Source organism: Rattus rattus, chromosome 2, assembly GCF_011064425.1.
Source record: "Rattus rattus isolate New Zealand chromosome 2, Rrattus_CSIRO_v1, whole genome shotgun sequence".
NCBI lineage: Eukaryota > Metazoa > Chordata > Mammalia > Rodentia > Muridae > Rattus > Rattus rattus.
Genome location: NC_046155.1, coordinates 211,581,287 through 211,596,199, shown reverse-complemented (window position 1 = coordinate 211,596,199; position 14,913 = coordinate 211,581,287). Strand labels below are relative to the sequence as shown.

At 44.0% G+C, this 14,913-nt stretch overlaps 1 protein-coding gene across 1 annotated transcript; it reads left to right on the top strand.

The window, feature by feature from the left end:
• Positions 1-291: 291 nt before the first annotated feature.
• On the top strand, positions 292-14,523 carry Smlr1 (small leucine rich protein 1). Its single transcript, XM_032896386.1, has 2 exons — positions 292-488; positions 14,144-14,523. The coding sequence occupies exons 1-2, from the start codon at positions 362-364 to the stop codon at positions 14,245-14,247; spliced, it is 231 nt and encodes a 76-aa protein (XP_032752277.1). The 5' UTR covers positions 292-361; the 3' UTR covers positions 14,248-14,523.
• The last annotated feature ends 390 nt before the right edge of the window (positions 14,524-14,913 follow it).

Below are 14,913 nucleotides of genomic sequence, written 5' to 3'. Positions count from 1 at the left end.
GAAGCAGAGTAAGAGTTCTTCCTGGGCCTGGGCCTCTAGGGGAAGAACACACAGTGAGAAGGGTATTTGAAGTCAGCTGTTTAACCTCACTTATCAGGATCATCCCCCTTCCTGTCAGACAGAGATGCACCTCAGGACAGCCTGGGAGATTTACTCTTCTACACCCTGTGGCTGAGTTACAGAGTAACTTGCCTACAGTGCTCCAGAAGTCACCCCACTAATAAGCTAGAGCAAAGTCCACAACTAGTTTCATGGAAAAGAGTGAGCAAAGGCCAGAACTCCCGGGAAGGACTCTCACACACCAGGGGCAAGTGGCCGGTCCTGAGTGAGGATCCCTGTGCTGGCCCCAGCGGTGGGGGCCATGAGCTCTGTGCTGGTGATCTTCTTACAGGAACTCCCCGGCCCGGTCCTGATCCTGGGGATCTTCCTGCCTGTGACCTTGCTGCTCCTCCTCCTGATCGCCTACTTCAGGATCAAACTGATGGCAGGTAAGTGTGATGCCCCACAAGGAAGGGTTTGGTTCATCCTTGAAACACAGCAAAGCCTGCGTGTGCTCTGGGGAGCTGGAGAAATAAATCTTTTTCATTGACAGATTTTTCTCCCCCAGCCCTCTCTTGACGAATTGGGCAAAGTTTGATACTTTCAACTCTGTAGGTTGCGAGGTACGTAGGGTTTGTCCACTTGCTACAGGGCCCCCTTCACTGTGGTTCCCTGTAGACCGTCATCTGCGACTCACCAAATTGGACACAGGGTTGCTTATCTCTCAAGGCGTCAGACTCACAGGAATTAATGCTGTTCACGGTCTTCCTTCCCTATGTAACGTGTGTGTGTGTGTGTGTGTGTGTGTGTGTGTGTGTGTGTGTGTGTGTGATAGCCCCCCGTATGGACTACTGTCACTCACACACACACTGGGCTCCCACTGACACTGACTGCCGCTGGGGGACTTTAGAGATTTGGATGTCCCAGTTGGGAACTGTTTCATTGTACAACTCTCACATCTTTTTTTTTTTTTAATTGGGCATTTTATTTATTTACATTTTAAATGTTATTCCCTTTCCCAGTTTCCCCTCTACAAACCCCCTATCCCATCCCCCCTTACCCTGCTTCTATGAGTGTGCTCCCCCACCTACCTACCCACTCCAGCCTCCCCACCCTGGCACTCCCCTACACTGGAGCATTGAGGCTGCATAGGACCCAGGGTCCATTGATGCCAGATAAGGCCCCTTCAGCTCCTTCAGTTCTTTCTCTAACTTCTCCATTGGTGTCCCTGTGATCATCTGATGGTTAGCTGCAAGCATCCGCAACTGTATTGGTCAGGATCTGGTAGAGCCTCTCAGGAGACATTCATATCAGGCTCCTGTCAGCAATAGTGTCTGGGGTTTGGTGTCTGCATATGGGATGGATCCCCAGGTTGGGCAGTCTCTCGATGGCCTTTCCTTCAGTCCCTGCTCCACTCTTTGTCCCTGTATTTCCTTAGACAGGAGCAACTCTGGGCTAAAATTTTGGAGATGGGTGGGTGGCCCCATCCCTCAACTGGGAAGAGAGGTGGGCATGTCTAACCTCTGGATATGGTATCCATAGGTTCTCCCTTCCCTTTGTTGGGTATTTCAGCTGATGTCATCCCTGTGGGGTCCTGGGAGCTACCAGGGTCTGGTATGGGTCTGGTGGCTACCCCCAGTTCCCCACCCCCCATTGCTACACACCTCTGTTCAATTTCCTGACCCTCTGTGCATCTCCCCCATCTCCTGCCATACCTGATTCTGCTCCTCTTTTCCCCCTCTCCCTCCTTTCTTCCTCCCAAGTCCCTCCCACCCTCTACTTCCCTTGATTGTTTTGTTCCCCCTTCTAAGTAGGACTGAAGCATCCACTCTTTGTTCTTTGTTCCTCTTGAGCTTTATGTGGTCCGTGAGTTGTATCATGGGTATTCCAAGCTCTTTACCTAATATCCACTTCTCAGTGAGTGCATACCATGTGTGTTCCTTTGTCATTGAGTTATCTCACTCAGGATGATATTTTCTAGATTCATACACGCGAATTTCATGAAGTCATTGTTTTTGATAGCTGAGTAATATTCCATTGTGTAGATGTACCACATTTTCTATATCCATTCCTTTGTTGAAGGACATTCAGGTTCTTTCCAGCTTCTGGCTATTATAAATAAGGCTGCTATGAACATAGTGGAGCACGTGTCCTTGTTATATGTTGGAGCATCTTTTGGGTATACGCCCAGGAGTGGTATAGCTGGGTCCTCAGGTAGTACTATATCCAATTTCCTGAGGAACCTCCAGACTGATCTCCAGAGTGGTTGTACCAATTTGCAATCCCACCAGCAATCTCTGCTGCTTCTTTCACAAGATAAATTTTCAAAACCTCACAAGTGATTCAAGCTGACGTGAGGCATAGAGCGGGTCAAGACAGTCTTATAGTATATACACACACATTTTCATGGCTCTGTCCATGTGCATACCCATGATCATATACATGTGCATATACGTTCTTCAGCCTCTGAACTTTTGCTTAAGAAGTATTCAAGCATTGTACTATCAGTGTTTAGCCAATGCAAGATACTGAATACTGGACTGCAGCAGAAATCTCCCAAAAGACACACACACACACACACATACACACACACACACACACACACACACACACACACACACACATATATACATACACACAATACACACACATATATACACACACACATATATATACACATACATATATACATATACACAATACACACACATATATACACACACACATTTACACACACATATATACATATGCACAATACATACACACATATACACACGCATATAGACATACATATACACAATACACACACACACACACACACACACACACATACATGCACACACACAGTGTATAAAAACCCACAGAATACATTCAGAAACATAAGGTGATCTGCTATGGGCATTTTGGTCCTGGATTGAGATGGTTTGCTCTGAAGTTGGGCTGTGTATTAAGAGGCTGCATGTTCATTTGGTTTTCATTAAATTCTAGATGCTGTAAAGGTTAATGCCTATTTTAGTAATGTCACTAAAAATCAGCCCCTTCTTAATTTGGGTGGTTTCATATTAAACTACTGAAAGAACAAATTTGAAAGCTGGCCATGGTTGTGCATAGCTGTAATTCTAGCACCCGGGGAGCTGAGGCAGGAGGCTGGCTTATTTGAGTTGAGCCTGGACAACAGTATGAGACTCCGTCTTAAAATGGTCGCAAAGTCTCTGCTCTTCTACAAAAACTTGCCAAGTTCAAGCAAGTTACTCTAAAGTAATTACGAACAACAGGCAGCATCAGCAGAACAATTAGGGGCGCTCTCATTCTAAGAGGAGACTCAGAACACAGGGAACCCCTAGAAGACAGAGACTGCACCACAGAATCTGCTTCCCACCAGGGCCTCCAGGAGAACTCTGCAGCCTCAGCTGCCCTAAAGCTGCGGCCCTTTTACATGGTTCCTCACGTTGCCCTGACCCTCAAGCATAGAATTATTTTCATTGCTACTTCATAATTATAACTTTGCTACCGTTCTGCATCATAATGTAAATATCTGTGCTCTCCAGTGGTCTTTGGTGACCCTCGTGGAAGGGTTGTTAGGCTCCAATGGGGTCAAGACGCACAGGTTGAGAGCCACTGCTGTAGCCTTTCATTCTGTCTCATTTTTATGAACAGTCTCCTGCAGGATGATTAAGGGACACTGCAGTGTCCTCTACAGGACCCGTGCCATAAATCCTTTTCTTTGTAAAGTCAGTCCCCAAGGTCAAACTTCTAGAAATCCTGTACCAAGATATTTAAGATTCCCAAACCTCAGAAAAAGTTGAGAACAAAGGAGGAACTGAAAATCATAACTCCCAAACATTGCAGCAGTGTCTTTCAATCCTGCACGCTGGCTCTCTGCCCGGGGCTACAGACGTTTCAATGTAGAAGGCTCTTCTCTGTTGGTGTAGCGACCATGACCAGGCACAGATGCCCAGGCTCCCACTGACACTGGCGAGCAAAAGTGGGTGTCAGTCAAGGACCTGCATTCTTCACATATTTAAGTTTTATCTCCAGCTGCCTCTTTAGCAAGATAATCCCTACAATGTGCAGTGCCCCCCCCCAAAAAAAACATATCAAGCACAAAAGGAGGCAAACGGGTCACAAGAGCCTCTTGGATTTCAGTCTCCCAGTGGCCTCTGCTCAACAGTTACAATAGATTGGATGTAGTCTATTAAAAGATGACAGCTCGGTTCCACAGCTTTTCATATCCCCCGGGGAAACATCTGTACCATGAGAAACACGAGTGAGTACACAGTAATTTTACCTCATATTTAGATAAGTTTGAGGTCTAAGCAAATCACGCTCCTCAGAACACCCTGGAAAGACCACCCTGCAGCTGGAAGTGTGGCTGGGCAACCCTACACAGCTTCAGGGGCAGCACAGACCAAGTGTTCTCTTAGTTATTGTGCCTGTCGCTGTGACGGAACGCCATGAACTTGAAGAGGAAAGGGCTTATCTGAGTGACTTTTCCTGAATCACAGTCCATTAAGGGAAGGGAAAATGGAAACTGAAACTGGGTAGGATGGGAGGCAGGGGCTGATGCAGAGGCCATGAAGGGATACTGCTTACTGGCTCGCTCAGTCTTCATTCTTTTTTTTTTTTTGGTTCTTTTTTTCGGAGCTGGGGACCGAACCCAGGGCCTTGCGCTTCCTAGGTAAGCGCTCTACCACTGAGCTAAATCCCCAGCCCCTTCATTCTTATGGAAACCAGTACCACCAGCCCAGGCACTGTCCACAATAGATTGGGTCCTTCCCAGTCAACCACTAATTAAGAAAATGTCCTACAGTAGTTACTTCATAACTGTAATTTTATTATTACGAACCATAATGTAAATATCTGATGTTCAGAATATCAGATAAGTAACCCTGTGAAATTTGTTCCCCAAAGGGGTTCGGACCCACAGGTTGAGAACTGCTGCCCTATAGGCTTGGCTACAGTCCAATCTTCTGGAAGCATTTTCTCAACTGAGGCTTCCTCTTCCCAGAGGACTCGAGCTTGTGTCGGGCTGACATAAAAACTAGTCAGGACAGTGTTGCGGACCACACTGCTCAGTCCAGAACTGCCCGATGTGTACATGACCCTGTAACTGTCGCATAGTGACCTCCATCTGTCCTAAGCACATGCCTCCCCCGGGAAGCTACCAGGAGATCCAGTCACAATAAATACTATACAGCTACATCTGTGGGTCAACAGATGGGGAAGTGCTCGGAAGCGTGTGGGCACAGAGGGCACATAACTAGTACACCTCCATCCCTTCTCTCTCTACCCCTTGTGATGGTCTGTATATGTTTGGCCCAGGGAGGGGCACTATTTGGAAGTGTGGCCTTGTTGGAATAGGCGTGGCCTAGTTGGAGTAGGTGTGGCCTTGTTGGAGTAGGTGTGGCCTTGTTGGAGTAGGTGTGTGGTTGTGGGCATGCGCTTAAAGACCCTCCTCCAGTCTTCTCGCAGCCTTCAGATGAAGATGTAGAACTCTCAGTTCCTCCTGCACCGTGCCTGCCTGGATGCTGCCATGTTCCTGCCTTGATGATAAAGGACTGAACCTCTGAACCTGTAAGCCAGCCCCAGCTAAATGTTGTCATTATGAGGGTTGCATTGATCATGGTGTCCGATCACAGCAGTAAACCCTAACCAAGACAGCCCTCCATGGTCTGACGTGCTAATGAGCTTGTCCTAATCCTGGATTTTCAAAAACCATGAGTATCTCCCTTCCCTCTCAGAACTTTCAGCTTTCCAGATAAGATTAAACCCAGGAGGTGGGCAGTAGCACTGGTAACCTCACACCACGAGGACCTGTCTGTGAGTGAAGTCCCTTCAACAGGTTTAAAACTTCCTCTGAACTTACATCCTACCTCTAGAAAGCAACCAGTTGTCAGTCATTCGACAAATATTTGTGAATCTGCCTGGGGCAGTTTTCTCCTCCTATGACTGAACACCACAGACTGAGTAGCTTTTTTAAAAAATGAAACTTATTTTCATACTTCTGAAGATAGGGAGGTCCAAGGTCATATGGCCCCATTAAGTGAAGTACCACTTACTAGTACAGACTCTGTGGTCCCATAGCAAGAAGGATACACCTAAAAGACAGATCCAAATTACTTTTTAAAATAACACATAATCTCGTTACTTGTTAATCCATTCATAAGAACACAGTTATGTTCTTTTTATTTATTTTTATTGGATATTTTTATTTACATTTCAAATGTTATCCCCTTACCACCACCCAACCTCCCACCCCTTCCTGCCCTGACATTCCCCTACACTGGGGCGGGGTGGGGGGCAGCCTTGGCAGGACCAAGGGCTTCTCCTCCCTTCGGTGCTCAACAAGGCCATCCTCTGCTACATATGCACCTGGAGACATGTGTACTCTTTAGATGGTGGTTTAGTACCTGAGAGCTCTGGTTGGTTGGTATTGTTGTTCTTATGGGGCTGCAAACCCCTTCGGCTCCTTCAATCTTTCTCTAACTCCTCTATTAGGGACCCCACTCTCAGTTCAATGGTTGGCTGTGTGCATCTGTTTCTGCTTGTCATGCTCTGGCTGAGCCTCTCAGGAAACAGCTGTATCAGGCTCCTGTCAGCATGCACTTCTTGGCATCAGCAATATTGTCTGGGTTTGGTGGCTGTATGTATATGGGCTGGATCCTGAGGTGGGGCAGTCTCTGAATATCCATTCCTTCAGTCTCTGCTCCAAACTTGGTCTCCATATCTCCTCCTATGAATATTTGTTCCCCCTTTTAAGAAGGATCAAAGCATCCAATCTTTGGTTGTCCTTTTCCTAGAGGTTTTTGTGGTCTGTGAATTGTATCTTGGGTATTCTGAGCTTTTGGGCTAATATCCACTTGTCAGTGAGTGCACACCATGTGTGTTATTTTGTGACTGGGTTACCTCACTCAGGATGATATTTTCTAGTTCCATCCATTTGCCTATGACTTCCACGAAGTCATTCTTTTTAATAGCTGAGTAGTACTTGGTTCTCTGGAGTCTAACTTCTTGGGTTCTTTGTATATATTGGATATTAGCCCTCTATCAGATGTAGGATTGGTAACGATCTTTTCCCAATCTGTCGGTTACTGTTTTGTCCTAATGACAGTGTCCTTTGACTTAGAGAAACTTTGCAATTTTATGAGGTCCCATTTGTCAAGTCTTGATCTTAAAGCATTGGCGCTCTGTTCAGGAAATTTTACCCAGTGCCCATGTGTTTGAGGCTGTTCCTCACTTTTTCTTCTATAAGTTTGAGTGTGTCTGGTTTGATGTGGAGGTCCTTGATCCATTTGGACTTAAGCTTTGTTCAGGGCGTTAAGAATGGATCGATTTGCATTGTTCTACATGCTGACCTCCAGTTGAACCAGCACCATTTTTGAAAATGCTATCATTTTCCCACTGGATGGTTTTAGCTACTTTGTCAAAAATCAAGTGGCCATAGGTGTGTGGGTTCATTTCTGGGTCTTCAAGTCTATTCCATTGATCTGCTTGCCTTTCTCTGTACCAATACCATACAGTTCTTATCACGATTTTGTCACAATTGCTTGAGTTCAGGGATGGTGATTCCCTGAGAAGTTCTTTTATTGTTGAGGATAGTTTTCACTATCCTGGGTTTTTTGTTATTCCAAATGAATTTTCAAATTTTCTAACTCTTGCGTGTATTTGCTTCTTTTTGTTCTACAGGTTTTAGGTGTGCTGTCAAGCTACTAGTGCATGCTCTCTCCAGTTTCTTTTTGGAGGTGCTCAGAGCTATGAGTTTCCCCTCTTAGCACTTCTTTCATTGTGTTCCAGAAGTTTGGGTATGTTGTGCCTTCAGTTTCATTAAATTCTAAAAAGTCTTTAAATTTTTTTTATTTCTTTCTTGACCAAGTTATCATTGAGTAGAGTGTTTTTCAACTTCCATGTGTATGTGGGCTTTCTATCATTTTTGTTGTTATTAAAAACCAGCCTTAGTCTGTGGTGAGCTGATAGGATGTATGGAGTTATTTCACTCTTCTTGTATCTGTTGAGGTCTGTTTTGTGACTGATTATATGGTCAATTTTGGAGAAGGTGCCATGAGGTGCTGAGAAGAAGGTATATTCTTTTGTTTTAGGATGAAATGTTCTGTAGATAACTGTTAAATCCATTTGGTTCATAACTTCTGTTAGTTTCACTGTGTCTCTGTTTAGTTTCTGTTTACATGATCTGTTCATTGATAAAAGTGGGGTGTTGAAGTCTCCCACTATTATTGTGTGAGGTGCAATTTGTGCTTTGAGCTTTAGTAAGGTTTCTTTTGTGAATATGTGTGCTTTTACATTTGGAGCATAGATATTCAGAATTGAGGGTTCATCTTGGTAGATTTTTCCTTTACGAGTATGAAGTGTTCTTCCTTATCTTTTTTGATAACTTACAGTTGAAAGTTGATTTTATTCAATATTAGAATGGCTACTCCAGTTTGTTTCTTGGGACCAATTACTTGGAAAATTGTTTTCAAGGCTTTTGCTCTGAGGTAGTGTCTGTCTTTGTCACTGAGGTGTATTTCCTGTATGCAGCAAAATGCTGGGTCCTGTTTACATATTCAGTCTGTTAGTCTATGTCTTCTTATTGGGGAATTGAGTCCATTAATGTTAAGGGATAGTGATTGTTGTTTCCTGTTATTTTTGTTGTTAGAGGTAGAATTGTTTGTATAGCTCTTTTCTTTTGGGTTTATTGCAATAAGATTACTTTCTTGCTTTTTCTAGGGTATATTTGCCCTCCTTGTGTTGGAGTTTTCCATCTATTATCCTTTGTAGGGTTGGATTTGTGGAAAGATATTGTGTAAATTTGGTTTTGTCATGGCATATCTTGGTTTCCACATGTATGTTAATTGAGAGTTTTGCTGGATATAGTGGCCTGGGCTGGCATTTGTGTTCTGTTAGGGTCTGTATGACATCTGCCCAGAATCTTCAGCTTTCAGTCTCTGGTGAGAAGTCTGGTGTAAATCTGATAGGTCTGCATTTATATGTTACTTGACCTTTTCCCCTTACTGCTTTTAATATTCTTTCTCTTTTTTTGTGCATTTGATGTTTTGACTATTATGTGACAGGAGGAATTTCTTTTCTGGTCCAATCTATTTGGAGTTCTGTAGGCTTCTTGTATGTTTATGGGCATCTCTTTAGATTAGGGATGTTTTTCTTCTATAATTTTGTTGACTATATTTACTGGCCTTTTAAGTTGGGAATCTTCACTCTCTTCTATACCTATTATCCTAGGTTTGATCTTCTCGTTGTGTCCTGCATTTCCTGGATGTTTGGGGTTAGGAGATTTTTGTGTTTTGTGTTGTGTCATCATTTTCTATGGCATCTTCTGCCCCTGAGAGTCTATGTTCTATGTCTTGTATTCTGTTGGTGATGCTTGCATCTGTGACTCCTGGTCTCTTTCCTAGGTTTTCTATCTCCAGGGTTGTCTCCCTTTGTGATTTCTTTATTGTTTCTATTTCCATTTTTAGATCCTGGATGGTTTTGTTCAATTCCTTCACCTATTTGGTTGTGTTTTCCTATAATTCTTTAAGGAATTTTTGTGTTTCCTCTTTAAGGGCTTCTACTTGTTTACCTGTATTGTCCTGTATTTCTTTTTTTTTTAAATGATGGGTAGAAGGGGTATTACATGTATTTTTAAGTAAATATAAAATAATATGACCTTAACACTTTTTTATCTTTATTTTTTTATTTTTTTTTTAAATTTTTTTATCTTTATTAACTTGAGTATTTCTTATTTACATTTTGATTGTTATTCCCCTTCCTGGTTTCCGGGCCAACATCCCCCAACCCCTTCCTCTCCCCTTCTATATGGGTGTTCCCCTCCCTGTCCTCCCCCCATTACCACCCTCCCCCCAATAATCATGTTCACTGGGGGTTCAGTCTTAGCAGGACCCAGGGCTTCCCCTTCCACTGGTGCTCTTACTAGAATATTCATTGCTACCTATGAGGTTGGAGCCCAGGGTCAGTCCATGTATAGTCTTTGGGTAGTGGCTTAGTCCCTGGAAGCTCTGGTTGCTTGGCATTGTTGTTCATATGGGGTCTTGAGCCCCTTCAGGCTCTTCCAGTCCTTTCTCTGATTCCTTCAACGGGGGTCCCGTTCTCAGTTCAGTGGTTTGCTGCTGGCATTCGCCTATGTATTTGCTGTATTCTGCTGTGTCTCTCAGGAGAGATCTACATCCGGTTCCTGTTGGCCTGCACTTCTTTGCTTCATCCATCTTATCTAATTGGGTGGCTGTATGTGTATGGGCCACATGTGGGGCAGGCTCTGAATGGGTGTTCCTTCTGCCTCGTCCTGTATTTCTATAAAGGAGTTATTTATGTCCTTCTTTTTTTTTTTTTTTTTTTTTTTTTTTTTTGGAGCTGGGGACCCGAACCCAGGGCCTTGTGCTTCCCCTAGGCAAGCGCTCTACCACTGAGCTAAATCCCAACCCCTATTTATGTCCTTCTTAAAGCCCTCTATCATCATCATAAGATGTGATTTTAAAATCCAAATCTTGCTTTTCCGGTATGTTGAGATATCCAGTATTTGCTTTGGTGGGATGATTTGGTGGGTGCTTTGCTCTGATAATACCAAGTAGTCTCGGTTTCTGTTGCTTAGCTTCCTGCCCTTGCCTCTCCCCATCTTGTTGTCTCTGGTGTTAGCTGTTCTATCTGTAAGCCTGTGTCAGCACTCCTGGAGACTGGCTTTTTCCCAGTGGGTTCTGGGTACAGAGAGCTGTGTCACAGGCTCAGCTCTGGGCCCAAGTGGAAACTGGAAGGATCCTGTCCCAGACTGCTCCTCAGTTCCTGTGTCCAGAGGGCTCCAGACTGGTTCCTCTTATGCCAGGAATGTGAGCAGAAGTGGTGGTCTCCCCTGTGCTCTCAGGATTGTCCGCACTTCTGAGAGTCCCTCTCTCTCCCCCATGAGATTTGGGTACAGAGAGCTGTGGGATCAGTTCAGCTCCAGGCACAGGCAAAAACTGGAAGGATCCACAGTTCTGGTCTTAAAGGCCCCATCTGGCCCTAGAGCTTTAGGACCTCACAGTGGGTGTGGGTAAATTTTTGGTGGCAAACCAAAGTAAAGCACTACTATGTACTTTGGTTTGCCCTAGGCACTGGGATGGACTTTCAACTATAAAAATTTTAGTTCAAGAGGAAACGATTTTACATTTAGAAAGCCAAAATTATTCATCAGAAACAAAATAACCTAACACCAGAGATGTTAACTTTGTTTCTGATATTGGCCTCAGGCCAAGTTAAGGCCGAATTCTGCCCTTGAACCTAGCCAAATCTAAACCCTAATCTTTTACTTCTACATCTTTTCCAAAGTGTCACCTGTCACCAAGCAGGAGCCTCTGAACACCTAAGGGACCACCCAGTGGTGAAATAAACCACCTTCTTCATTGTCACTCTCTTTTGCTGGCTCCTAATAAAGTGTACCCAGGCTGTGGGCAGGGAAGGGAGTATGGGAAGCTGGAGACAGTGGAAGCACTGTTTCTTACAGTGGGACAAGTGTATGCATCAGTTATCAAACATAGTGGAAGTCTTGCCTCTGGCCTGTAGCTTAAAAACTGTAGTTCTTCCTGTAGTCATTTCCTAAAGGGTGTGTAGTTAAGAGGGGAAACGAGATCCTTAGGCCACAGATTAAAACATCACCAGTTTGTACCCCTATTTAACAGCATCCACTTCAAAATCATAAACATATAGGCAAATGCCATATGGTTAATCTTCTACCAAGAGCTACAAATGTAACAATTCCCATTTTGCTTCTATAAAGAGCAGGACATTGACAGATTAACTGGTATGTTCATAGAACCCCAGGAGTCCAGAAAAACAGAAAACCAGCTTGTGAGCTTCCTAGAATGTTAGACAAGAGGGCACTTCAGGATGTGATGGGAGTGTATGAGGATGGGATGGGAAGTGTATGAGGATGGGATGGAAAAAAATTCTTAGAATAATTATGTCACCCCAAGGTGACTCGCCTGGAAAGCAGTAGGCAAGAGATGAATCTCAGGGGCCTGCCTCCAGAGCTAACCTTCTCAGTCCACACACTACCAGGCAGGCTTCCTGTGAGCTAAGTGCATCGTTTGCTTGTTTCTTGTGGGGGGAGGGGGTCAAGCAAATAAACTTACTGTCAAGTCGAAAGGCAACTGTGGGAAGTCTGTAAATAAGGAAAGAATGCTTCCAAAAGCTTTGGGTGGGTTGATCTTTTAATATAAAAGAAACACAAATGAGTCCTAGGGAGGGTAATTCACATAAACATCTACCCCATGCCAGGAAGACTCTTCCTTCACCCAACAAAGAAAATCCTTATTGCTTTCAGAATTCTCCATAACAAACTCAGATGCTTTCCAAACCACCTGTTGAATCTCTCTGCACATCCTCCCCAAAAGACTTCAGGGATTAAAATGATAGCCCAGTTGCAAGCTCTTTTTGCAAAGGCAAATTCCACTTCTCTTATTCTCTGCAGAGTGGACAGTTTTGTCACTGGCTGGATGACTGGCCACAGCCGGCTAAGCTCATCTCCCTATCCCAGTCTCTGTTCTTTTAGCTGTCTCCTTTCACTCTCTATTTGGGCTGCCCACCTTGCAGCTCTCTAATGTATATCTTAGTCCTGCATTTAAAGCACTTCTTATACAGTTCTGGAAGAAATTACTATTTCAGTGAGTTCATAATCTGAGTCCAGGGTTATCTCAAAGGAATATATTTGAAATAGCAAATCGTCTATGTGGAAAAGCAAAGTAACCCAGTGGCTGAAAGCACAGACTCTAAAGTCAGGTTATCAAACCCTGGTATCAAATCCTGAATACATCCGTTTCTGTAGTTTGGGGGAAACTGTATTATCATGGTCTCTCTCTGCTCACTCATGAATTACGAAGTGACCAACTTATGTCACAGCAAGAATTAGACAAGTTTAACACATGCAAACTTAGCCCAGGGTATCTGGTACATAACTGCTGAACAAATGTTGACTATTAAGTATTGTGGCTCACATAGCCTGGACATATCCTCATCTAAAACCCGGAGCATTTCCTAAGTATGGTAAGTATGGGATCTCGGAAGGATCCAAGCCAGGTAGAATGTTTACCAGGTACATCTTGAGGGATTGATGCCATAACTTGATGTAGATACCAAGAATATGGTCCAGGTCAATTTCATACGCATGGCATTGGTAATCAATGTAGGTTGCTGTCAGGAACAAATACGTGTGTGTGTGTGTGTGTGTGTGTGTGTGTGTGTGTGTGTGTGTGTGTGTGCCAGAAGCATCTACAGAATGTATATTTAGATCTTAACAGAGATCTCAGGGTTAACGTGAAATGTGGTTGCTGACACACTAGTTGAAGATCGGCGGTCGTCGAGAAGGTTGTACGCAAGGCAAACATATGGGAGTAGGTCACTGGTGGGAGGGGTGAGCGAGGGGCTGTGCTGCTGTTAGAGATCTGGAAAGTGGGGACTGGAAAATGCCACTGGTTTAGTAAATCAGCATAAGTAGTGCACCGCCTAAGGATTTTAGTATTTAAAGAGCGATGTTAACTTAGGAATTCACAGGCTCTGGAGTTGCAAGAATTGCCGGTAAAAGAGTTGCCTTGTCTAAGGATGGCATATTCCCAAGTGTATTTTGGGAAAGGAGAAAGGGCAGAAACTTTGTTTTCCTAATTCCTCTACCTCCAACCCCTGGCCCACACACATTTACTGGATATGAGAACCTAAACATACACTAAACAAGACATTAATGATCTTTAATTCAGTGACATCTGTCCTAAGCAGGGACAATTTTAGGAGCGACTGAGGAGGGCCAGAGAGACAGTGCAGTGTGTAAAGGTGCTTGCCACCAAGCCTGATGGCCAGGGACCAATCCCTGGGAGCAAATGGTGGAAGAGGAGAACGGACCAATCCTTGCTGTCCTCTGACCTCCACATGGGCTGTGCCATGTCCATGACCTACATGCATATACACGCAGAGAAAATATTAATGCAACTTTTTAAAGGAAGCCAAAGAGGTGAGATTCTACAATAGACACCTGGTCTTCTGTAACTCACGGGGTGGCCAGTAGCTCCTAACGGGCTCTCAGATGTCTCCAAATTCACCAGTTTTTTGTTTGTTTGTTTGTTTTTTCTTTCAGTTGAAGAACAACTAGCTCAGACTTCTGGTCACCAGAACAAGTTTGGTTCTTCCCCACAGAACAAGTTTGGTTCTTCCCCACACAAGAGAATGAGACAAAGGTGATGATTGGTGTCACACAATGGACAAAGCATCATGAATTAAAGGTCACAGAACAGCAGTCAACAGAACCACCAGGCAACAAGAAAGAACAGTGAACACATCAGGTGCTACCAGAGGACTTCTTCACGTTAACGGCAGATCCTTGGAAAGTACCATGAACTTATAACTTCTCTTTAACATGCTCAATGTACTAGGCATTCCATGAGTTTCCTTCACTGTGACTATGTTTATTTACTTTGCAGGGAATATTTTTAAAATAAAATTCCTAGGTCTCACCATGTAACTTACTCTATGAAATCTCATATAATTTTCCCTTTAAGAGTAAGGAAACCCTGAGAGGAATCAAACAACTAGCCAAAGATGGTGCTCTGAGGGAGCCCAGTGGATGCTGTCCATGAGTTCTTCTACTTGGCCCTCTAGCTAGTCTGAAACATGGTAGCTTCAGACAGTGTTCAAGACCTGACCTGTGTCTCTCCTTTCCCCAGCTTTCAATGTAAACCATCTCTGTGGCACCAAGCACGTGAATCTCAGTATTAGCTATGGGTCAATCACCAACGTAGCTTTCCCTGTGGCAGAGATATTGATGAGGTGATATGTGGGGAAGAAAGAGAAGCCAAGTGTTCCTCTAATCCCCCGAGGAGACCAACTCAAGGTTGGTCTTTTTGTTTG

What these genes read in the sequence shown, in the direction of transcription:
- Smlr1 (XM_032896386.1), top strand. Translation starts at nt 362, where the DNA reads ATGAGCTCTGTGCTGGTGATCTTCTTACAGGAACTCCCCGGCCCGGTC. An exon ending in CAGGATCAAACTGATGGCAG is followed by an intron (nt 489 to 14,143) that starts GTAAGTGTGATG and finishes TTTTTCTTTCAG; the next exon opens with TTGAAGAACAACTAGCTCAG.